This window comes from Phalacrocorax carbo, chromosome 1, assembly GCF_963921805.1.
Source record: "Phalacrocorax carbo chromosome 1, bPhaCar2.1, whole genome shotgun sequence".
Lineage (NCBI taxonomy): Eukaryota > Metazoa > Chordata > Aves > Suliformes > Phalacrocoracidae > Phalacrocorax > Phalacrocorax carbo.
In genome coordinates this window covers 45554599-45579522 of record NC_087513.1, presented here as the reverse complement: position 1 = coordinate 45579522, position 24924 = coordinate 45554599, and the positions used below count along the sequence as shown (strand labels likewise).

At 35.5% G+C, this 24924-nt stretch overlaps 1 protein-coding gene across 7 annotated transcripts in view; it reads right to left on the bottom strand.

Moving 5' to 3' along the window:
- Positions 1–24924, bottom strand: part of METTL25 (methyltransferase like 25) — a 63483-nt gene that overhangs the window by 11270 nt on the left and 27289 nt on the right. For 3 of the 7 annotated variants that reach the window (XM_064450286.1, XM_064450302.1, XM_064450312.1), the window contains exons 6-9: positions 11437–11531; positions 8894–8923; positions 7696–7769; positions 5128–5221 (exon numbers count right to left, since the gene is read on the bottom strand). In XM_064450286.1, the coding sequence (XP_064306356.1) occupies positions 5128–5221; positions 7696–7769; positions 8894–8923; positions 11437–11531 (293 nt within the window). The other 4 variants (XM_064450278.1, XM_064450318.1, XM_064450327.1 and 1 more) reach the window with 3 other exon arrangements.

The window sequence follows — 24924 nt, the reverse complement described above, 5'->3', positions numbered from 1 at the left end:
AATATTTTGAGTCTAACATTGTTAGACATAATATATCAAATATCAAAGTTGTTTAAATTACTTAAGATGATAAATGAGCTTTTTACAGGACATGCGTTTCTCTTACTGTGTTATTAATGTAAATGCTACTGTGATGGCTACAACACCTCACAGAAGGGTCTAGTGCCCTTTACTGATCTGCCGGTTGAGACCTGACAGCTGTAACTCTTTTTGGGGTGCTCTACCTGAAGCACAGGATCAGAAAAGACAAATGGGCAGCAGCTGTTTTTACGAAGTCTGGTCAGGGTTAAAGCAAATGGGGATGGTGGAAACTGAGCGTTAACCATCTGTTTATTGCTGCAGAACTCATCTTGGGTTGTTAGATGGGGCACCCGCCAAATAAATTACTTTTTCTGGGGGAAGAGCTCCAGCAACATCAGGTTATGGGCAGACACTAGACTGTTGGAAACTGAAAAACACCAGTCACAGGAGACTTGGAAGTTCAGTTAAACAAAACCAAGTAAATCTGCAACAACGCACTTGCTGACAGGCACATAAACTTCTCTTTGTGTGTGAAAGCTTAAGGTGACCCTACCTCTGAAATTGCTATTGAATCTCCCCAGTATTTGTCTACATCTGAAAGGGTTAAGTCATTTGTGAAGTATTTTGACTAAGACAAAGTAACTACCTTATATGTTATTAGCCCATAGCAGTAACTACAGTGTGAATTTAGCAGGAGATGAAATCAAAGTGACTAATAGCTTTTCTTTGCGGATGTGTCAGGAGTGTTTCCAGCCCTGTATATCTTCCTGCAATAGGACGTGGCATTAAATACCATTCCCTCCTTACTCCCAGACTGCACCATAGGTGAATCCTGGCCAGCTTCTCTTTGATAAACAGCTCCACCCGCTGAGGCTCTTGCTTACTAGCAGAAATGGATCCTAGCTGGGTCATGGATCACAAAGTCTGCCAGACCCACATCCAGCCTTGTAAGCACTTTCTGCCTTTAATCACCTTAAAGCCAGACCCTATGAAAGATCTTTTGCTAATCTATCTCAGTAAGTATAGGACACTTAAGAAAGTTTTGGGTTTTTTTCTTCAAAGACTGTAGAAATACTTATACAAGGACTTTTCGCTGTGGCAATGCCATTTGTAGCACTTACTATCTTAAGCAGCAACCAAATGTGTTAATAAAGAGGCTTCATTTTAAATCCATCTGCAAGGTGGCCACAAACAGCTGAAACTCGTTCTGCTGAAGAGGAAGGAGCGATTGCTCTTGCTGTTGGAAAGAAGCAAGGCTAACAAGTGTAGGAGTGGCCAGCTCCTCTAGGGGAAAGAACAGGGACAAATGCTTCATTCTCTCAAGTGAGAGTCCCGCATTCGTGTTACATTAGGTAAAACAGTGAATAAAAGGGAAAAGAAGTCTTCTGATAGAAGGAATTTCTCCCATATCTACGTGACACTGAACGCTCTGCCCATACAACATGGGGTGCATAGCAACAGAGTGAGATATGACAAAGAAAACAACCAGGAATAAAACATTGCCTTGGTGTGCATCCAGACCAATTACGAAAGCCCTGTGCAGGTATCCATGGCCCACAAAGCAATTCTACTAGTTCTGAAGCTAGAAGCAATATAACCATACCTGTGAAGCATCAAGTTCACACTAAAAGACCTCACTCAGCCCTCACAAAATGAGAATTTTTTTGTCAGACATTCAGTAGTCATGGTGTAATGTCTCAGTTTTACTACTGAGGTGGAGAGATGTTTGAAAGGAATGATTCTGTACCCAAAGGCAATAAAAAATAGTTCATTTGCATCTCAGTGTTTAATCTGGACTTGACAGGCTCTTCCACATTGAAAAGAAACACAATGGAGGAAATTATTTTTGTTAAGGTAATAGGAAACTTCAGTCCCTGAACAGTAATTTGTAACAATGAATGGCCCTTGGTGACTTATAAATGTTTTTTTTTTTTTTTGTAGCAAAACTATTTTACTATTTTGTCTTACCCTAAGTCACTTTTGATTGACAACCTTTCATAAAGGGTCTGGTTCTTATTTCAAATAAGCAAAGATCTTCACATCTATTTCACAAATGAAAGCAGCAGAGGGGCTTGTTCACATGAATAATCGACAGGATTAAAGAATTTATCTTTACTGAAAAACAATAGCAAAATTTAATTTACTGTTTGGATATTTGTACCTGGTAAGAGTCTTCATCAGTTCTATATTTAGCAAAAGGCATACACTCACCTAAATGAGTATCAAGGCAGGTCAGGTGTCTTATGCACTTGCTCTGTTTATCCTGCCTCTACATTTGCCCAGACTGGAAATGACTGGGTTGCACCAGAGCTGCCCCTTGATCAGGAACAGAGGCATGGGTGTGTACAAAGGAAGCAGCTGTGAAGCTCATCCCGCACCACAAGTTTGGAAGGATATTTATGGCCCACAGTCCAGATTCAGCCACATTGATCAAAAACATCCATGTCTTTACCACACACGTCAAGCTACCAAGCCCTGGCAGGGACTCCTAAAAAATTAGTGCTGCTGCTCCTCTACTTCCCAGTCTGTTTATTATCATGCAGAGATCAAACTCTTTTTGATTTTCTGATAAACATAGTAAAAGACCTGAGACTCAGTTTTATGACTTATGTTCTTTAAAACATATTTTTGCACACGTAGAGCAGACTCATATGCAAATAATTTTTCCTCACAGTTCTCTGTCTGCACTACACAGTGTTACTAAGTTTTAGCTGTTTTTTTTTAACATCACCTAAATAAATCTGTGCATGAAGACAATGATTGCCTCCCTCTTTTTGTGAATGACAGGCACATTTTGGATTATTCTGGAAGTATCCTCCATATGTGTTTACTCTCGCCTTGTATTCTTCCTAAGGCATCAGCTTTTGGCCACTGCTGGAGACAGAGTAGACATTTGGTCTATGCAGTACAGCTGCTCTTTTGTTCATTTTTAAAAACAGAGCTAGAAAACAAATTATGCATAAATTTCTCTTTGATTTTTGTTGTCTTTGAGAGCAAATGTTTAGGCTTCATCACATTTTTAGCTATGTAAGTATTTTTTTTCTAAAAAGAGGAATTTAACACGTTCTCCGATATTGTGCAGATATAGTGCTGACTCCACCATGAAAACTGCAGTGTCAGAACCACTGTGGAGGGAGCAGTAACAACTCTCCTCTCAGTAGCATCAAAATAGCACGGTTGTGTGTTGCTGCAAATTTCAACCTAGCTGGGAAATAAAAAATAATATTGTTTAGATCAGCATAAAATTCAGTCTTCAGTATGCAGCCAGCTGCACATTAAAATGAGGAGAAATACAAGCGAAAATGAGCATTTACTTGAATCAAGTCTTTAGCAACCACACAAACACGTGCAGCTTAAAGCAGTGTTGACAGACATCTCTCTCTCAGGGCAACTTGCATTTGTCCAGATCCTTTCTGGCAAAAGGCAGTGTGTCTAAAATCAGACATACTTGACACAAAGTTCCTGTGCTTACTCGCTTTAAAGAAAAGAATGTATAACTCTCCACCAGCAGAGTTTAATCATTTAGTAAACTGATTCTTGCACAAACAACCCACTATGGCCTTTGGGTGATTGTGCACATGCTGAGGAAGACGCCATTTTAGTAGTTACTTTCAGCTGGGGTATACGCATTATGTTAATGCCTATTTATCCAGAAATGCAAACAGGTAACTCAATTTGCAAACAGAATTAAATATAATCCTTTTAAAACACAGTGAACCTCAGGCATAAGTCGTCTTCTTAATGCTGTAAGCATGATCCCAATGCCATTTGCATTTACTTATTTGGTTTTTCATTTTCCTCCTAGTTCACGGTTTGATGAGCCTCGCAATTTTTAAGTGATTTGACATTTTGACTACAGATTGCTTTACCAAAGACTACAACGCATTTGCCTTAAATATTTTACATACTTGCTAGTCCTACTTTTTTCTTTGATTTGTACGAAATTTTTAATAATCCGTCTACTGTCTCCACTGCACAACTTGTTCTCGCAGAATGGTTGTGATCTTCACACAGGCATATCCCATGCCTAATGCTATGTTGCCATCTGTTGACCAATTTAGCAGTTGTAGTACTAAGACAAGACACTCAAGAACACAAACAAAATCTCCAAAAGATTTTACAAGTTTAAATCTCAATTCTGTATTTACTTCTTTTTCTCTATCTAGGAAAGTTATTTACAAATCTTAATATTTACCCTTAACATTTATTAATTCAAAGAAAAAAAGAACTAGGCCTTTCCATACACAGAAAATGCAACAGAGACGGTCTTCAAAGGCTCCATAGGGAGACTGTCTAAAGGCTAAAATAAATTGGAAATACTTTGGGAAGTAAATTGTAAGAGAAACATACTGCATGGATGGAATTGCCTTTCCTGCTATAATGTTACATTTTTTCAGTTTCAAAAGGTGTCCAAAGGGATCAAGATAATATTGCTGCAGAAAAAATGAAAATAAAAAGGGGTCAAAGTGTTTACTATGTGATTCATTATTCATGGTTCTTTGGATCACTTTCAGCTTAAACTTAAGTAGAGACGAAAAAGCAACATGTTTGCATAGGATAGTATTTCAGCTGGGTTTAAAAGGGTGCAAGAGTTACTTTTATCAGGGTGTATAGTATCAGCACAGGCAAGAAGTTCTTCATGCCTGCTTCACTTGGCATCTGAAAAGTATATTTAACTCTGAATGACAGCATGTATAAAATAGAGTATGTATTACATTTTTTTGCCTCAAAGGAGATTAGTAGGATTAGCTTCATAAATACCAGAAAGGCTTTAAAAAATTCTGATCATGAGCACCATCTATAAAAAAATGATTCGATTTATATAAAGTCATTAGTATAAAGTAATTTTAAACAAAATCTTTTCAAGAATTTATACTTGGAAGTCTATTTCCAAAAAACATGAAAAACGCCAACATTGATATGTATTTTTTTAATATATAAAAATAAGCATGGATTGGCTCTATTAATAAAAATGAGAATACTTTATATTTATACAGCAATATACAAACTAAATCAACTCAATGGCTCAAACATTGCATTATGGTGCTGACTTCAAGAACTTACACGGATATAAGGATTTCATGCAGTCTCTATTTAGCGACTCACCTTTGAATCATCCAGTTCCAGCTTTTTCAGAGACTTTCTGACATAATCTATGAAGGAGGATGATTTGGAGAAAGTTTTTCCAACATGCCGATCACTGCAAATACAGAATTGAGATGCAGGCTTTTATACATCCAACAACAGAAATTTACGTATTTTTAATTCATTTTAATTAAATATTTAATACAGGAGAAATAAATCACTAATACTGCCAAGTTAGTAACAATTTTCCTTTCTTCCTCTTTGCTTAAAACAAAATAAGCTAGCTAATACTTGAAGAAATTTCTAGATACGGCAACAGTACAATTGTACTATGGTTATAGTACAGTTGTTATTTTACCTAAAAATTGAAGAGTTGAAGGTTTACGTTTATTTTCTCCCTAATATTTTTATTTCCCTATATGAATGAAAAAAATTCTTATTTCTGCTGACAGATATTTCTTTCTATACTTCTATAATACTTCTACAATTTACTATAATGTTGCTGTAATTTATTTACCATCAACCACTGGACTGAGCAAATGCCAAGTTGGAGTAAAATTTCACTTTTGCTTGTTACCTTGTGTTCTTATCCTCTCAATTTTTATTTCAGTAAGTGATGCCAGAATTTTCTCCTGTTTACGACTCAATGGCCTACTTTTGAAGTGCACCAAAAATGTGGGTTGTTTCAAAAAACATGTTAAAATTATGCATGAAAATATAAAAAACATATAGAAAGACTGACTCCTGACACTCCACTTATGTTTGTTCTCTTCTCTTCTCTGTGTTTAAAATATCTTGGTGAAACAACATGCAAAGTTTTTGTTAGTCTGAATTTGCTTTCTTGACTGTGTCTTAATGTAATTCCTCTTCCAGCTGTGCAGTGTAGGAGTAACGTTTTCAGCTACAGTAGCTGTTTGTGAATATTCAATTACTTAAGAGGAAATACACTTTTCCCCTGTGAAATACTACATAGAAATGTCTTTGTTTAAAACTTTCCCCCTTTTTTATTCTTAGTAAAACACCTTTCTCCTTATTTAAGGATCAGGATTAACATCTACTGAGGTCAACAGAAAGACTATACTCAGTGGCAGTTCTAATGCAGCTTAGCTGGCAAGGATCCCCACTCACTGAGAATCAAAAGTCACATTTATCTTCAAAGAAAGAATGAATTTCTGCAGTCATATTTAATATTCAGATGCACTTAAGCATTCGGGCTGATGCAGTCTGAAAATCAGTTAATGATGATGCTGTTATGTCATTCTTTGCAAGATGGGCGTCTGCCCTCCAGAGCACAAGCTACAGGGGGAAAGATGTAGTCTGGGTCTGGCTGGGATGGAGTTAATTTCACAGCAGCCCATGTACTTCTGTACTTTGGATTTGTGACTCATACAGTGCTGGTAACACACCAATGTTTCAGCTATTGCCAAACAGTGACTGCACAGCATCGAGGCCCTCTCTGTTCGACCTCTGCCCCACCAGTGAGTAGGCTGGGGATGCACAAGAAGTGGTGGTGGGGACACGGTCGGGACAGCTGACCCAAATGGACCATGGGGATATTCCACACCATGTAACATCATGCTCAGCAATGAAACTGGGGGTGGAGGGAGAGGGAGTGTTTCCAGTGTAGTCATTGCTTTCATTTAAAAAGTATCATCTTAATTATTTCCTCCAAATTATGCTTCCTTTTACAAATGAAACATCATCTATTTCATGCTTTTTTCCCTACAATTTAGTAGCCATGGTTTTATGAGTTACATAATTTTAAAATTAAAAAAAAGGTCTTCTTTCAAGAGTTTGACCTTCTGGAGGGTAAGCTGTCTGGCTCTACATTTAGCAAAAGATTTGGGGGTATCTCCATTAGCACTGATTTTAGATCAGGACTACACTTCTGAAGTGAATTTTCTGCTTTTGTCCACCTCCCATGCATTGGTTCACACAGGGGAATAGGATCACAGCTCAAAAGATGGATTATTTTCAAATTCAATTAACCTGGAAGGTATGCTTCGGGATGTGCTCCAAGCACTAACAGACATACATCCCACAGAATTCAATAGAATCTAATCCAACTACAACAGAAGAGAGTACACTGCAGATGTCAGGTCCTCAGCACCAGGTCTCCAAATCCCATCCTACAAGGGCGCAGGACTTGCTAATGTAGGTGTAGGCAGTAAGTAGCTCTTTACAGCCATGCTGGACGTTGGGCTTTCAGCAGTTTTTCTCAGGACAAATGGAAATGTCCTTTTGTCTTCCGTAGCGTTAAAGTGGCCAGGACCTCTGCAAAACAGGGTAGCCAAGGACTGGGCTGACTTTTTAGTGAACTTGCTGTCGGCTCTGTGGTGAAGATACGTTTTACCCATATATCCAGTATCAAAGAGGATCTATTTCAGCTATGGGTAAAGGAAGGGCAATACATTTGTGGTGCGGATTTAGGATGAACAAACGTACCCTGTATTTTAACACCAATACGTATATACAGTCTGATAAGGCTAATTCTCATGCCCTTCTTTCTAAGAAATACTTTCTCTACAGAATAGAGGTGGAAGACAATCAGATCTTTGGTTCATATTCTGTGAATTCAGTGCTTCCTACCTTTTGGTGACACCATAAATGTCTTCTATAATAACCTGAAGAACAGCTCGATAAAACAATGATTCTGTAGGCAGCTGCAAAAAATTTTACAACAGCAGGGATTTAAACTGGCATTGAAATGAAGATCAGAGTAGCAAAAACAGTATTGGCTTCCTTAACTACTTATTGGCTTATATTCTTTACAATCAGTCATAACAGGTTTAAGAGGACAATTTATTAATATTCTTGCATCCAGTTAAAATTACATTTTTGGGACAGATTCTAACATAAGCATGAAGGCAAGAAAAAAAAAAGAACCCCAAACTCTGAAGAAAAAGTTCAAACATTGGCAGAGGGAAAAAGAATAGAGGAAAAATGTATTGATCATGATCCAAACTCTACTATACTAAATAAATACAACAATTTACCTAAACTGTTTTAAAGACAAAACGAGTAATTCTGTAGCTGAATCATCATACAGCGCAGCCTGAACCATGCAGAAAGTACTATGCACATAGAACCAGAATACACTGAAAACTGCATATCTTTGTGTATGGAAGACCTGTTTGCATAAAAATAGTTAAAGCTTGCCAATCAAAAATTCACAGCAAATTACATTTACTGTAAAAGAATACTGGGGTCAGTGGGCTTACATATGGAAAGAAGAGGTCTCTCAGCCTTGCCTTTTAAATATTTGCACAGTTGGTGCCCACCATCCCCAAAAGGACCACTTGCACAACAATAATTCAAAGTATTCACAGGGAAAAAAATATACAGGGGTTAAAAATGAGAATGATGATGTTTCTAACAGGTTCAAGCTTTTGTCATAACAATTTCTATTTTTACATTAGTTGATAAAACACTGGGATAAAGTGATCCAAACCAGGGATATCAGAAGAACATTTGTACTGAGTTTCTGTATTAGCTGAAAGACAGTGAAAGAAGTTAAGACGGGTAGTTTAATGGCCTAAATTTTAAGCCGTGCTTTTTTTCCAGACTCTTAATTGTCAAAAGAAAACAGATTCACTAAGTAGAATCACAGCAATAAAAATGTGATTTCATTATGACATATGCTATCTATCAGGATTTGATATAGTGTGTGCTAGTATTTTAGATTCCAGAAAGGCAGAAGTTCAATAAAAGTTCATGGATTAAGAGCATTCAAGGGGGAAAAACACATTTTATCTTAAGAGTGGCTAAAATAAACAATATTACTTACCATTTGGCCAACTGCAACTCGCTCCAAAGCCTTTAGTAGTGAAGGAATTAAATGGCTGGTATGTTTATTCTTTATCAGAACATTTTATAAACACATTGTATAAAAGTCAGAGGAGATGACATTTTAAAAGATTAATGGTGTGACATAACACAAGTTTGCACACTTTAAAGTGCTAATACCTTTAGGGACTCATAATCAGCTCACTCCTGTTATTTTCATTTATTTATAGGAGAAGGAATGACAACCAACTGTATGGAAATAGATATGTGCAAAATTTGTTTGTTTTTCTTGGTATTGTAAAAGAACTTCCGAGCATTACTTTCTGTGAAAGGGCTAAAAAGAAATGCATTTTTCTTGAGTCTGTTCCTACCAAAATAAAAATAATTAGCTTTGCATATTCAACTATTTTAAAAATAAATATTTGTTCAATGTACAATGTCTTCAAATACTTCTCATCCCTAGTATTCAGAGAAATTGAACTTCTGTATGTAAAGTTAAGTAAAATAAAAACTTCAAAGGGACTACAATTTAAAATGCTGTGCATTATCCTTCACTAGATTCTTCATATCATAAATCCTGATGCAGGTGTGAGAGTACTTGATTTTTATGATCCATAGTGACAAAAAATAACAAATAATTAGAAGCATGGAATATTTTCCCACAGCTGAAAAGCTACTGTGCCTATAAAAATTTAAACTAAGTATTAGTAGATAGTAGTAGAAATGAATACAAAAATTCAGTAAATTACCTGCCACTACAATAAATTAGACAGCGAACCAAAAATGCCTCACCACTTACGGGTCATCACCATGTTTAGACCCCAAACTCTACTACAGTAAGTAAGACTGTCTCTGAATCACCCACTTCTCCTTCTCCTAGTTTTAGAACTGATCTTGCCTTTCAGACTGTTCTTCAAACACAGTCAAAGGAGTTGCAGTTCCACCATTTATGGCTTTGGCCAACTATCAGGTTTGACTTCTGCTGTATAAGCTATAGCTCTCACACCAGCAAATATCTGCTGCTGCTTAGAAGACGGATGTGGGTTCTAACGTATTGCAAGGCTCTGAAACTCTCATCCAGAACCTTTGGCCCTTGGCACTACCAATTTGAATGACATGTCATAACGAACATCAGCAATAATGCTGAGCATCACTGCTCAGCGGACTCAGTTTCTCCTAGCCAGCCATTACCCCTAGGAAGGTGGGTGCCTAGCTGCACTGCGCTGTCTCCCTTGTACCTCCTAGAAGGCAAGCAAAATCCTAGTCAGGAAAAATGCATAGAGAGAATTACAAACATAATAACAGTCAAAGTGTTTAGTAACACAGGAGAACTCTTTGCCTTTCATGAATGTTTAAACAAAAAAAAAAGTTTTTAACTGCCAAATATCTGTGATTTCTGTGAAATCTAAAATAGATATATATGGCATGATCAGTACTGTCTCTTGGGGGTCATTTGCTTACAAAATTTATCCTCCTACCACTGTTGAAAAACAGCCCAAACTTTTCCTTTCCAAAAGAAATGGAATGGGAAAGGAAATAGCTGATGTGTCAGATGAGGAAGAAGTAGTATTGTATGACACTGACAAGAAAAAGAGAAAAGGCAAATCCCTTTCAGAAAGCAGTTTTTGTCGTAAGTTTTACAGCAACATCTCTAAAAGGAACAATCTTTGTCTTGTACTTTGCCAAGGGTAACACATTTAAGCCTTACGAATTCTAAACAACTGTCCTCCTATACCTTCTCTCCTGATAGCATTTAATTACCATGTTAGTTCAAGTTTACATAACCTTGATACGTTAGCCTATACTGAGCCTTCAGTGCACACTCCTCTGTAATGGAGGTACAGAGCTAGCAGCAGAGGCTAGCCAGAACCTGATGTGATTCATCTTGATACCAGAAATTAAAAATTAATAGAGGAAAGAAATAGTGGTATTCTGACTGAAACAGTGGTTGAAATTTTCAGTACCTATCTGTTTTTTCAAATTAAACACCAGTTCATCATCCTGTCTTGATGAGGTTAGGTCTTTAAAAGCACTTCATCTCTTGGTGCAATGTTAAAAAGATGTTTCCAGTCTCTTAAGCCACATGGATTTTAGAGCTCTTCTAGTTTTTGGAATAGGCAGGTTTGTTTAGGTTTTAAACAGTCAGAACATTCAATATTATGAATCATGAAGGCATTGGGGGACTTACTGATTGCAATCCTTCTACAATTACCTTGTTCCCCCCTAAGTCCTTGGCCAGGAACTATTACCCTGAGGGGTTACCTCGTTTAGGTTTCAACAAAGCTTTGGCCTTTCTGTCCACTCTTAAAGTACATTTCTGTCAATACTCATTTTTTCATTCCTTCAGCAAATATAAAACATATAAAGCTGGAAGGTCAACACTATTTTTTTAGATATAATTCATCATGCTTACAACATTAATGATGTTATTCTGTAGAGTCTTGGATTAAAGTCATGGCTCTAGGATGAGAAGCCAAAACCAATGAATCTTATAACATCTGGATAAAGCTCTCAGTAGGAAAAAAGAAAGAAGGGGAATCATACCAAGCATGCTGACATTCTAGCATTGCGACCACAGCACCAGCCCTTGTCCTTCAAATACTGACACATGGGAAATCCCCAGACTTCCTCTGGGCAACCTGAAAAATGGAGGTCAAAGAAATAGGCACAGCTTTCATGGGCTATTTTTCTCTTACTTGGAGAATACACAGTGTATAGAGCAAGGTGAACAGCAGTTAATGGTAGCACCAATGCTTAACTAAGTTCCAGTCCAGTACCAAAAACTGTGGTAGTGTTATAAAAAAACATATTTTCCCTGTTACAGATGGTTTTAGTTTATGCTGAATTTCTGATAATTTCACATTTTCCAAAACAATTTTAATTGAGCATCTGTTATGAAAATCCACTGAAAAAAACGTTCCAAGGGACAAGAGAAGAGTTTGCGAATACTCATGGCAACCCACACCATGCCGTGCGTCACAAGATGTAAGCTGGGCAGTTGTTCAATGTAGCAGGACTTCAATATCGCTTGACATTGGGTTCTTCTTCTATCATACACATCTTTTAAACATCACATGGAGCAATACATATTTGTTTATTTCAGTTCTGAAGGCCCACTCTTTGCTGTGAGGCAGAATGTTTGTTTTCCAGAAAACAGTAACTGCAAAGGCTCTTGCTGTTTCTTCCTAACACCGAGAAGCTTTTGCATTACAATCTGTGCTCAGTGTTTCAGTATCATTAATATTTTAAATAACAACACAATTCTTCATGTTTAACACTCATGCAAATGTGGGAAAACTAAAAGTATGGGATTACTTTATAGATGCTCATAATATCCACTTTTAAATGTAGATGAACTCTACAATGATTTGAATTTTCATTAGCACTTTTGTCAGCTGATTTTTTAGAATGCTGAATAAGAGTTACTGCTACTCTTTAAAAAACCCAAATTGGCTAGGACCATGCCTTTTTAGCATAGAAAGATGACTCAGGCATATTTAAAGATAAATCAATGTTAACAGGGTTAAAAAAAGGACAGCAGAAATATGACTCTTCAAATTTACCAAAAGTCCAGGATACAAACACATAAGTAGAATTCATTTTGTGAAAGTTAAGCAAAGGAAAAAGGGAAATAGGAAACCTACTATACAGCCCTCCTCCCCACAGCAAAAGCCTTCAGTTCTCCAGCAGTAGTCCCCAGCCTTTGCTGATCTCTAGAGAGCAGCAGCATGCAGGTAATCTGCAGGCAACCTCACACTTTGCTCTCCTTTTAGCCCTGAGAAACATCAGAGACTATTAGGGAATTACTACTAGTTTGAGGACCACAGTTTAAGAAAAGTGGGTTAGTTCTGGATAAGTAACATAAGGAGAAAAAAGTTTCTTTAGACGTAGAGATGAATTTTGACAAAGCAGGTTGCAACTGGTTTCAGCACTAGGAATGTACTAAGAATTTTTAAGTGCCTCATGACAAGATATAAAACATTAATTAACTTTAAGACTAATTCTTGATTACACGGAAAAAACCCGAGTATTTCTACTACAGGGATGGTAATAAGAACTTATCAAATATATTTTTTTCAAAGGAAACAATGACTCACGCTCATCAAGAATAAGTCTAATACATATATTACAATATTTCAAAATTAAAATTTGCAAACTGAGTTAGAAAGATGAAACCATTGATCTTTTCAGGTTATCCCTTCTAATTTATACTCTATCCTCTAGGCAAACTAATCATCCATGCAAGTGAAAGTTGCTACCCGCTGAGCAGCAATCTCAATATTAGTGCACTGTACTCATGCATAATTCTGAACAATTTATGACACCTTTGAAAAAGATAATCAGGGAAAGCACCATCTTCATTTAAATTATTGAAACTGTACAGTAGGAGAAAAAGAGAGGGAAACTAATGCTCGAACTTAGAACTTTTTTTGTGTATAGCCAAAACTGATCACATATCTACAATACTGCATTGAGTTCTGTTTATTTTTCCATACACAGTCCACTCTCTAGCACAGTGCTGATTTAAAAAAAAAAAGCAACTTGTATGATGAATATATTGCTATAAAGTTCATATATTTATCAGCTACATTTTAAAAACCTGGAAATTCTGTTAATGCCTGCAACTATTTTCAGATATACTTAATATTATATAGCTCACTAATTACAATATTGCGGTTCTGTCTCACAAAAGAGCAGCTGTTCTAAACTGTACCAATGTCCAAAAACATTAACGCAACATTTTAAGTATGGGTATTCTATCCAAGATTTTACAGTAAACAGGTCAAGTGTTCAACAACGCATGAAGCAATCATGTTATAATTCAACATAGAAGAGCCAGTCAGACAGAATTCTCCTTGCCATGAGAAGTTAACAAAATGGGGAATTCCAGGTAATCATTTGATGAGCTGAACTGAAGCTATGCTGGGGTATAATCCTAGAACCTATTAGGTAAATAGCTATTACTTCAGCTCTAAGCTAACCTCTTAAAAAGACTAGATCACACATTTAATAAAACAAATTACTGCAAATATTGCACCAAAATAATTGCCAAAAAAAAAAAAAAGTAATTCTGCTATGTACTAGAACAAAACCTATAAACCACACCACAATTTTAATGCAAATGCCTTACAGAGAAAGAGACCATAAAAAACACAGTAGAGTTAAAGGAGCTTCATGAACAACATGAAGAGTTGTATCGTAGTTCAGCTTTGTGGAGCAGGATGGGCCACTGGAAACCTACACAGACAAAATACCAATTAAGGTAGCTTGAAGATACTTCCTGTAATTTTTCACTGTCCCCATAAATGGGATACATTTGGTTGAAGTGAGGAAACATGGTCATCAAAATCACCCAGTTATACATAGCAGGGTAAGACAAAACATAGATTATACAGAAACATATAATGCTGAATAAAACAGAAAAGAAAATTCCAGCCATTAGCCACAGAACAAATTCCTATTATTTCCCTCTGATAGCAACCTTCATAGTTTCATGGAAGAGTTGGTTAAATGTCTATGTTTAAACAAACTTACCATTCTTTTTGACAGTGAAGAATGTTTTTCTGATAGCTATAATATCTCCTCTCCTAAAAAGAATTTAACAGGAACTTTCCAAATTTTCATCACTTTTTTCCATTACAATTTTTTTCATGTCTTTTGAGAAAGAAAGGAACTTAATGGATCTTTAAACATAGGTGGGAGAATCCTTTTAAATATTTGCATACTTTAAGCAACTAACTGACTAACTACAGTGGCTAATTTCTCACTCCTCTAACAGGCAGAAATGCTATACGGAGAAGCTTTCTTGACTTCAGTTTATTATATACTTGAAATTATGTGGAGGAGATTAACACTTTAAGAAACAAGTGCAAATGCATCCAGATGCCAGCCACACTTGAAAAATATTCACCGAATTTTTCACTCAGTGCTGTCTAGCAAAGGCGAATAAAAAGCCTCAGGTCTATATTGGTAAAACATTTTAAATTTGAGTAAATGTAAAGTCTAATACTTTCTCATCAACTGAACAAGACTAAATTTTCTATAAAGTATGTCAGATTACCCTTCTACTTCTTCTGGGCACCCAATACCACTACTGTTTTTTAATATTTGATCAGAATGAAGTCTGAACTTAAAACTTCGTCCTGGGGACATATTATTTTCTGTCCTCTAATTAATTAGACTTTTCTGTAAGACCTTCAGTAAATTGCTTTTAAGTTCTGTAGAGGAATTGGACTTCCATTTTCTGTAATGTTTGTAATACTGCAATAGTAGCAGCATGTACCATTTGGAGCACCTGCACTATTCTGAATTTATAAAGGATTTTCTCCCTTTCTATTTAAATTCCAAATGAAAAAAAAAAAGAATGGCAGTGCATATGGACATCTGTTACACTGAAAATATTATACTGAGTAGTAAAAAAGTATCAATCACAACAAATATATATTTATAATTAGATCAACTCTAACTTCCCTCATCATGATTTAATTTTGTCTGGATACAGGGAAAAGCTTCAGGCGAGCCTTATTGTTGTTACCATCCTATTCACAGATCCATTAAGACTCTTTCTGGCTCAGCAGTGTTTCAAAGAAATTTTTTAAGAGAGTTGCTTAACTAACAAAACACTTAAGCGTAACTAAGAAACAGGATTCCCAAAATACAGAACACTATGTTTTTATTTATGCTTCCTTTTTTGGTAGTTACAGAAAAAATATCTGGCAGTAGAACTAAGATGAAAGGATTTTACTGGCTAATCCTTCTGTATATGCACAGAGCCTTCCAAGAAAGTTCAAGAGAATGGGACAAGCTTCTCCACTATCTTTAATATTAGGCCTTCCATAGTTATTCAACACTACGAAACAACTACAATTTCTAGTGTGTTAACGTTTAAAATTTACTTTGCACAGCTTTATGGCACTATATAGTTCCTCTGAAACAACAGGACCAACAGGTTTTATTTTTACTAGAAAAATAAGCTTAACTGCGGTTCCATGTGGTCTTACAGTTTCTTGTTTATCTTTGCTCACTTTTCATGAAAATGTATTTGCATTTATGCTTCTCATTTTTTTTACTTCCTTGCAATTCCCAACTGTTCCAAACTGCAGTCCCCAATATAGTAACTAATTTGTTATGTCATCTGCTTTACTTTCTGGAAGAGATAGTTTTATTGAGATAATGTATTAAACACTATTTGTTAAATGCATCTTGGCAGAAACAATCCAGATTTTGTCACAAAACAATGCCTACCCCAGTGGTTATTGGATAATTTTAAAAAAAACACAACAGGGTTTTCTTTCACTTTTGTGGTACGGCATAGATGATTATAACGCCTGTTTTGAAATTCTTCATCTGCTCTTTAAGAACAAAGTAACACAAATGGCGAAGTACTGTATAAAACAGAGGATTCTGATCTTCTTGAAATGCATGTTATCTTTATATTCTAAGATTTTAAGATTTTCTAGTAAATCCATAATGACAACAGAAAAGATTTATTTTCTATTAATGAAGTTCATCCATCGTATTGTAAACAGCAAAGAGAAGGCAGAAATATCCTTTTAGTATACAGGCTGAAGTTCCAACTCCTATTTTGTTTAAGAAATTGTATTCTCCTTAGAAAAACAAGCATTGCTTATTTCATTCCTAAACTTTATCTTTACTTAGGCAACTTATTATTGAAATGTTGTGAAACACCAGTCTCTTGAAGTGTTTCAGCATGAGAACATAACTTCAAGAGAAAGAGAGCTTATTCAAATTTAGCACAATTATGCTGATTGTACGCCCGCAGCTAGGGCTGTGTGAAACTGCTCACAATAGTTTTTAGTGGCAGATACCTTAAACTTCCTTTAAAAATTACCATTAAGACTGAAATATGTTTCTGTATGGAACTTCACCTATCATTTTTTGCCATTTATTTTAATACAGGAATGTATTAATGATTTGAAATTATAATATTAAAATGTTAAGATTTTGACATGTATTTCAAAATGGCATGAGTATTATCAGGAGTTCCTAATAATACTCTTCAGTGAGTTATCGCTGCAGTATAATCTTGTCAGTTCTAAATGCTTAAATATATCTTTGTCTCTTACCACTTAGAAACTGCATTGGATGAAAAGACCTACACCTACATTTATTTATGAAGTGTGATCAATATCAGCCCATGTGAAATATTGCATGCAGCAAAGTAATCAGTTAATGTAGAAAAACGCCTGAGAGGACTTCCTTTTTACATTTTTTCATCTTTTTTTATTACATTAAAACAGTCACATTTGCTACTTATTTGTTGTTATTTAGATATTAACATCTATTTCAGCTGATTCCTTCCTGATGTCGTAGTGTCTCATATTTGTCCATCCTCACAGTCCCTACCCCCAATTTCCAAATTCTACTACAGTTATGAATTATAATTTCCCAACTTGCCTCTCTACTTCAGTGTATTATTTCAGTTTTTAAGATGCTTAAATTCCCACTGATTCATGGAGCTGCTTTTCAAAGGTTTTATTGATTTTTTTCCCCTTTTCTCAATTTCAAGGCATGAGAAACCTGGAGTTCAGATACTTATTAATTAACTTCAGTTCCATTTTTGTACTTCACATCCAGTGCACTTGAATGTCTATGATCTCTTTCTGGGATCATGAAAGAAAAAGAAAAGATGAAAATAAAAGAAATACAAGACTACGTGAAGGCTCCATTTTGAACCACTCCTGGGCAGCCAGAGAATACTCAAGGCAAAAATAAAAGGAGTGCAAATTTTAGAGAAAAAGCACAACTGACTGAAGATAAGACACAGCTGTCAGCGTGAGGCAATTGTATAAGGACTGCCAAGGACACTGAAAAATCAGTGTATTAATCATATACTTGCTGGCCAACAATGCTCTGGGATTCTTGCCAAAGACAAGTAGATAAGAGTAACATGACATGGCACCTAAAACCTGCATATGGCTGAATCCGCAAGGCTGGCACTAAGATCTGCTCTTCGGCTATTTAATTCAAAGAGGAACACCTAAGAGGTAACAGCCATAGGAATCAGTCCTTGCTTGGGTAGTTCCTGACATACTGACTGTCAAGATTAAAAAAAGCTATAATAAATAGGAACAAATTATTCCCTTTCCCCTCATTCCTAATTATCCTGTGTCTCATCATTCCTATTTTAGTATTAGAAGTTGTATTTGTATTTGAAGAGAAAATCAATGCATCCTAAAAAGTATACGGTAAATGGTCAAAGTGCTTCTTTACCCATATAAAAAGCTGTGATCTAAAAAGCCTTGGGAGGATCTCCTTCTGTCTAACTAGAGCCTTCCTTCTTCCCAAGAATACAGCCAGCGTTCCTAGAAGTGTAAAACTAAAAAAAAAAAAAAGTAGCAGGGCATGTTTGAGAACCGTAAATGGCATTATAAATGGAAATCCATTTCTCTCTAATTTTTTGTTCTTTTTTAATTAAGCAGAATCTTAAAAAATATTCTTATTAAAACGTTCTTTGTAGAGAAAGGTATTTCTGTATTTATCACTGGGAACATGATAATGCATGATTAATAATAGAAACATATTGCTGAAAACTAAAAGGGAACCTAGAAGGGCAACACCAAGTGAAAGATGAATAAATGGTTACTGGCAGTTTTATGTCAGTACTGGCATTTCAGTAGGGGCCACAGTAAAGTAGGGAGGGACCCCCATTTTTCTAGACTCTTGGAAGGCCTTGAATGACTTAGAATCTAGACAAATCAGAGAAGCAGAGTGAGGACGGGGATGACAAGCTGAGGCTCAAAAGCAGCTCATAGAAGAAGCAGCCTGGCCTCCCAGGAGAAAACAGAGTTCATTCTAGTACTACCAACACACCCAGGGACTGCCATAAAAATTGATGTTAGAAGCTGTGACAGGAAATTAAAATAAATTCTTTGTTAACATTTTATCGAAATATTGCTGTTTAGACCTGTTACCTAATTCTAGGAAGTTAGCACTATTCATATTAAAAATCAACAACAGAAACATGAAACTCCATTTCAAACACCCAGTGAATAAGAAATAAATACAGTGTATATATTTATATATATAGTGTATTAAATACTATGCCATTTTCACTTATACAGTGATTCAAAAAACAGTAGTCATTTTCCAAATATACAAACCAAAATATTTACTAATAAAAAGAGTATTATGTTCTAGTACTCTAAATCGTAAATATAATATTAAAAATTTTACAGTTTTTGCAAAGTGCTAATTATAACCTTAGTAACTGGAAAGGAAAATGACCCCTCCCTGGAAAAAATGTCATCTTTACTGGTAAACATGGTAAATGTATAAACTCTCTAGAGTACAAAAATAAAACTGAATTATAGGATAAAAAAATCCATAAACTGCCCTAAAAATGTATAAGCTGAAGAGAGCGTATTTTTATATAAACTCTTTATAAAGTGATCACATATTTTTCTCAATTTTCTTATGTATAAAAATTTATTTTCCTCGACTGGACAATGGAATATTCTGCAGTTGCTTTTAATAAACTCCAAACAAAAGGGAGATTAATTTCAACACTGGCAAAGGCTGTTTTATACACTAGACTTGTCTACCTCTTTTACTTGGAGGAAACACCCACTGAAGCCAATTACCGCCTTTTCATACTACTGGACATCTCTCATAGCACTCAGTTCACAAGGCATGACACAAATTTAAAAAAGGAAAAGAATTTATATCCTAAATCAGACAAATCCCATTTGCAAAGTGGGAAAAAGAAGTACAACGTATGCATAGACACAATATGTTCTTTTCCTTCTCTATCTTTTAACGTAAGTAGGAACATCAACAGAACTATATTTTCTACCTCCTACTTCTAATTCTCCTCATCCCAGTCATTAGCTTGCAAATTTATGTCTTGTCTTAGTGGAAATAGGTCTTCTGTATCAAACACGAGATATGCCTATGCAAGGACTGTAGGAGTGGATGAACCACTATTGTAACAGATCAGAAGTCGTCTGCACAACAAACCCTGTAACATCCAAGTTGGAATTAACACTCAAAGGTTACGCCATACATTAGATTTTACTCACCATGCCCTGAAATTGCAAAACTCAGTGCAGAATACTATGCTTCAAAGGAACCCTGCTGAAGACATTCAAATACTACAAATTGTTTAGCCTACTTATATGCTGTAGACCGAAGGATTAGAACATGTATAATTGTATATTTATGTTGACATTACGCTACAAAGATGTGTAAATAGGCAATATCCTAAAACTTACAGAAATCAATCATTGTCACTAAAACTGTGGAAGATATACTAAATGACTTTGCAGAAACTATATTTCAAGATGGGAAAAGGTTTTCTGAGGTTCTGTATTCGAAAATGGCCTTTGCTTTCAGAAGAAAGCTGCCTCTTTTTTTTACTTCAGTTCAAAAGGTTTTTTTGTATTTGTTCTCCCATGTCAAAGAGGACAATGTGTTTATTTGCCTAGTCTGGTATAAAATGCACAATGTAAGAGATTTTATGTTGAAACAATCAATTTTTTTTCTGTTTCAAGAAAAGGTAAATAGACAATTATTTGATACTTTAGTTTTTCAAAAGATTATTATCACATTCCTGCAGATGTTACTGAAATAAGTGGTATATTGAACATGTGTAGTTTATCATTTTCATATTTGTTTCCAGAGAATTCAAGTTAGAGTCCTTAATGACTGCTGGAGAAACAGGCATTAGTTCACATACCATAAGCTCTTTGCTCTTGACAAACAAAGGCTGTCACCACGTACAAAGTCTATTCTAACAGAAGTCCAGGCAGGAATTACCCTATTCAGACCAGCAGAAAATATACAGCAACATTTTGCCTCAGCAATGCTATAAATATTGCCATCCAAACAGGAAAGTAATCTTGCCTACCAAGGATTTATAGCTTTAGTAATTCTTCTGCTCTCAGTATAATTAGTCGTTTTGCACTTGATCTGAATAACAGTCATTGTAAAAAAAAAGTGAAGGTTCTTTTTTCTTCTCAGCTATGTATTTTTATTATGTTCTAAATATTCTGACTCCATTTCAGAGCATGAAATTGTTAGGGTATTATTCTTAATCTCCTTGAGAGAGCACAAGCTATTTAACTGTGTTCTGCATGGTGACAGAAGAAAAAAGGTTATTAACAGATAACTTTCTTAGGTCAGTAGTGTAATTGGCACAGGCAAACAAAACATTTTTCTTTCAATGGTTATAAAAGTAAAAAATAACTCTGTATGTTCTTTTGATAATAATTTGTATAGACGTCAATTCTTCTTTAACTTTAATCTCAAATCTTTTTGACCTTTTGCAGATATCTGAGTGTCTGCAGAATTTCTTATAAAAAGGTAGTAGTTACAGGGCTACCATTGTAATAAAGCTGTAAAGGATTGCTCAAGGAAACAAAGCGTGGAAGAAAAGCTAAATGCAGTTCTAAAGCCACAGTCCTGCTTCATAGAAGGAACTCATCAGATGAAATATCTAAAACTGAAGGATCCCTAGCAGTTATAGAAAAACATAAGGTGTAAACATCAAAACATTGCCAAGGCCATATGGCATTCATCCAAAAACTAAAATCGGGATGAAACTGCCAAACTCCAGTGTGCAACTTCTTGATTAAAATTCTTTGGTTCTAGGAGGTACTGTAATTTTAATGCTTATGAGGAGCTCAAGGGAAGGTCAAGGGAGCTTCCAAACAGGAAGCCTAACATTTATATATAGAGAAAGTATTTTAAAGAATAGAGTCATCGGATATAAGAGCAAATATAACGTATTTGGGAAGAGTCAATGTGACTTTCTTAAAGGGAAGTCATATCTCATGAACATACTGGAATTATTTTGAAGGCTTCAGGTAACACTCAGACAAGAAAGATAGAGTAGACTTCCAAATGGCACTCAACAAGACCATTAGAGAAAATATCAAAATACAGAACAAGATAAAAATATTCCTATGGGTAAATAATTGACAGAAAAGAAGGATGGGAATAAAATACCATTTTCACAGAGGACAGAGATCACCAGCAGAGGCTTAAGGAGACTTGTGCTGGAGCAGGTTTTTGTTCATATTCATAAATGATCTGGAAAAGTTAATGAAGAGTAGGACAAAGTTTGCTGATGATTCTAAGTGTAATAAAATGTAGAGCTATTTCTAATAAAACTTAGAGATGAAATGGCATCTAAAATTCAATGTAGATGAAAGTGATTCAAATTGGTAAAAATATTAACTTGAAACACACAATGAATAGCTTTGAACTGAGAGCTGATGGTTCGATAAAAAGATCAGCCCAGTACTAAGAAGAGGGAAAAATTAAGAATTATTAGGGAAAAAAACCCAGAAAACACTATTATGCTACTATATAAATCCATGCTGCACCTGAATCTTGATTACTGTTTTTGGATTTGTTTTTCTCACCTCTGATAACAAATAATACCATCCAAAAAGGTGCAGAGAAGAGAAACAGGATTTCCTCAAGGAACATTTTAATAACAGAGGCAAGTAATACAAAAAATTAAAGCTGTAAAACAGATAATGGGAGAATGAAAAATCTGTAAAATCACAAATGGGATGCAGAAAAGACACAGGGACAGATACGTACTGGCTTTTACACCCAAATTTAACGGGTAGTAAAAAGAAACATGCAGTCAGAGGCCCTAAAACAATTAAAAGGAAATGCTTCTTCATACAACAAACGGTTGACTTCTTACTGTGGCATGCTATAGATGCTAAAAGTTTACATATGTTCAAAAGTAATCTGAAGGATTCAAGGAATAAAATCCATCAAGGGCTATTTAATGCAAATGTATCACTTTGTTCGAAGAAGCTCACGACCCAAAACATGCTGGAAGTGTGACAGGAGATCTGGAGGAAGCATTGCTATGTACACCCTATGATTTTATACTCTTCTATACATGCCTGCTATTGATCTCTATGAAAGACAAGATATTGGAATAGAGGAACCTCTGATGTTAACAAATTGCATGATTTCCATGTCTCTGTAATGGAGGCTGAAGCCAGGCTTTATGTTTATCTTGGATTTTCATTCTATTTTCTTATCAAAATATTTTATACAAAAATGAATTAGTCTTCCTTCATATACTGATGCCACATCTGTCAACAAAGGCCTGAGAATGTGATATAAGCAATGTAGACATTCAAACTATACTCTCAGGTCTGCTACTGTAGCAGACAGCATGCGAAAGCAAGCTAATTCATTAACATACGAAATTGTACTTTGATAGCAAAGCAAAGAATTACAGATATTCGTTACCTGTAGAAGTGGAGAGAGAAAGAAGTTGCAAAATTTCCAGCTACTTCAAGTATTTAAGAACCTTGAAAAACACAACTGAAGATGTTTCTAATATAACACCATGAATATGATGAAAGTTTGGTGCTTATTTTAAAACTGGGATTATCTCAGTGGATTTATGCCAACTTAAACTAATCTAAGATCTGTTTCACAGTGTGTTTCAATCATAAATATAACATGAAAATTATATCACTCAACTTCTTCATCCCCTTAATAAACTCCATTAATATTAATGAAATTACAACAAATCTGTATTCAGAAGTGTTAAGCTTGGATCACAACCGAGGGACAAGTATTTATCTCTAGTGATTCTGAAATCCTTGAGGATTCATATTACAAAGTGATACCAAAATCTTGCATGCATTTTCCAGTACCTGGACAAAGACAGAGTAATTATTGAGTAAAGATTATTTAAGATGAATAAGTAATTCCAAACAATGATATAAAATTCTTGATAGCATCATCTGAGATTGTAACTGAATGGAATTAAATGTCATTTTTACTTTCCGTGAGATTTTTCATTGGAAAGAAATCTTTCTTACCCTCATCAAAATCCTTTGCACAGCCTACTTTTTATACACTGCCAAACTCAGTCAAGGCAGTACTGAAACACAAATAACCCAACCTGTTTTAGGTCTTCCACAGCACCTATCTTCCATGACATAGTCATATCTCAATCTACTTCATGTATTCCAAAGAAAAGAGAGGAACTACTTAAACTGCCTTTTTCGTTCATGGGAAAGACTAAATCTTCCTTGGTCAAAGACTTCACAGTTCCTTGAGTTTGTATTTTTCCTAAAAATTCCATCACCAAATGTGATTTTGGTGAGGGGGTAGCAGGGGCGAAGAAAAATGTTCTTCCATTTCAGGAAATAGAACCAGTTGTCACCAAACTAATTTTCAAAACCCAAAGCTAGGGTTGCTTTAGTTATTGTGCATTATAGAAACCTTGGCTTTCTCAATTATAATCTCTTACTGTGTACACACACAAAATTATAAATGTAAGATAGTTTCAGGTTTTAATATATTTTTGCTACATTTATTCATTTAAAATACTTTAATAACTTACCTAGTTAATATTTTTTCAAGTTTCAGATGATTGTCAGGATTAATTTTGATAGAAAACATCTGGGTTTTAGTAACTAGTTAGCTTTGTCACAAATTCATGGAAATGTGCCCTATGTAGCAAGACCTGAAGATGCCTTGGAAAGGAAATAAAGCTTTTTGATCTTCTGCTTGGAAGTGTTTTCCTGTGTTGCCATGGTATCAGTGATAGCTATTTTAAGACATTGGCTGTGGAATATCTTTGAAAATATACCTAGGCCACACATAAATCATCGGTACTCTAATATTTCTAAATCAGTGACTAATTCTTCCATATTTCAGTGGAACAGAGTGATATTAAGCCATTGGGTTTATGTAAGGAATCCTTTAGAAAACTCAGTTTTGAAGTTTTTGCCCACTGAATCCACTGTATTCAAGGCCTTTTCAGTTTTCACAAATCTGATAAAATTCTGTACATGAATTTTGACTACCCTTTGCATCACTTTGGTTCCCTTAATTATGTTCACTAGCTTTTAAAAGTCAGAGACTAACAAATGTGACCAAAGTTTACAGGTATGTAACTTGAGAGTCCAAGGCTGGTACTCTTCTGGAAAAGGTTTCCTGACTTCATCCAGAGTGACTTACTGACAACCTACTCTTCACAGCTTCCAGGGTGGCTCTAGAACTCCTCTGCCCAGCAGTTCT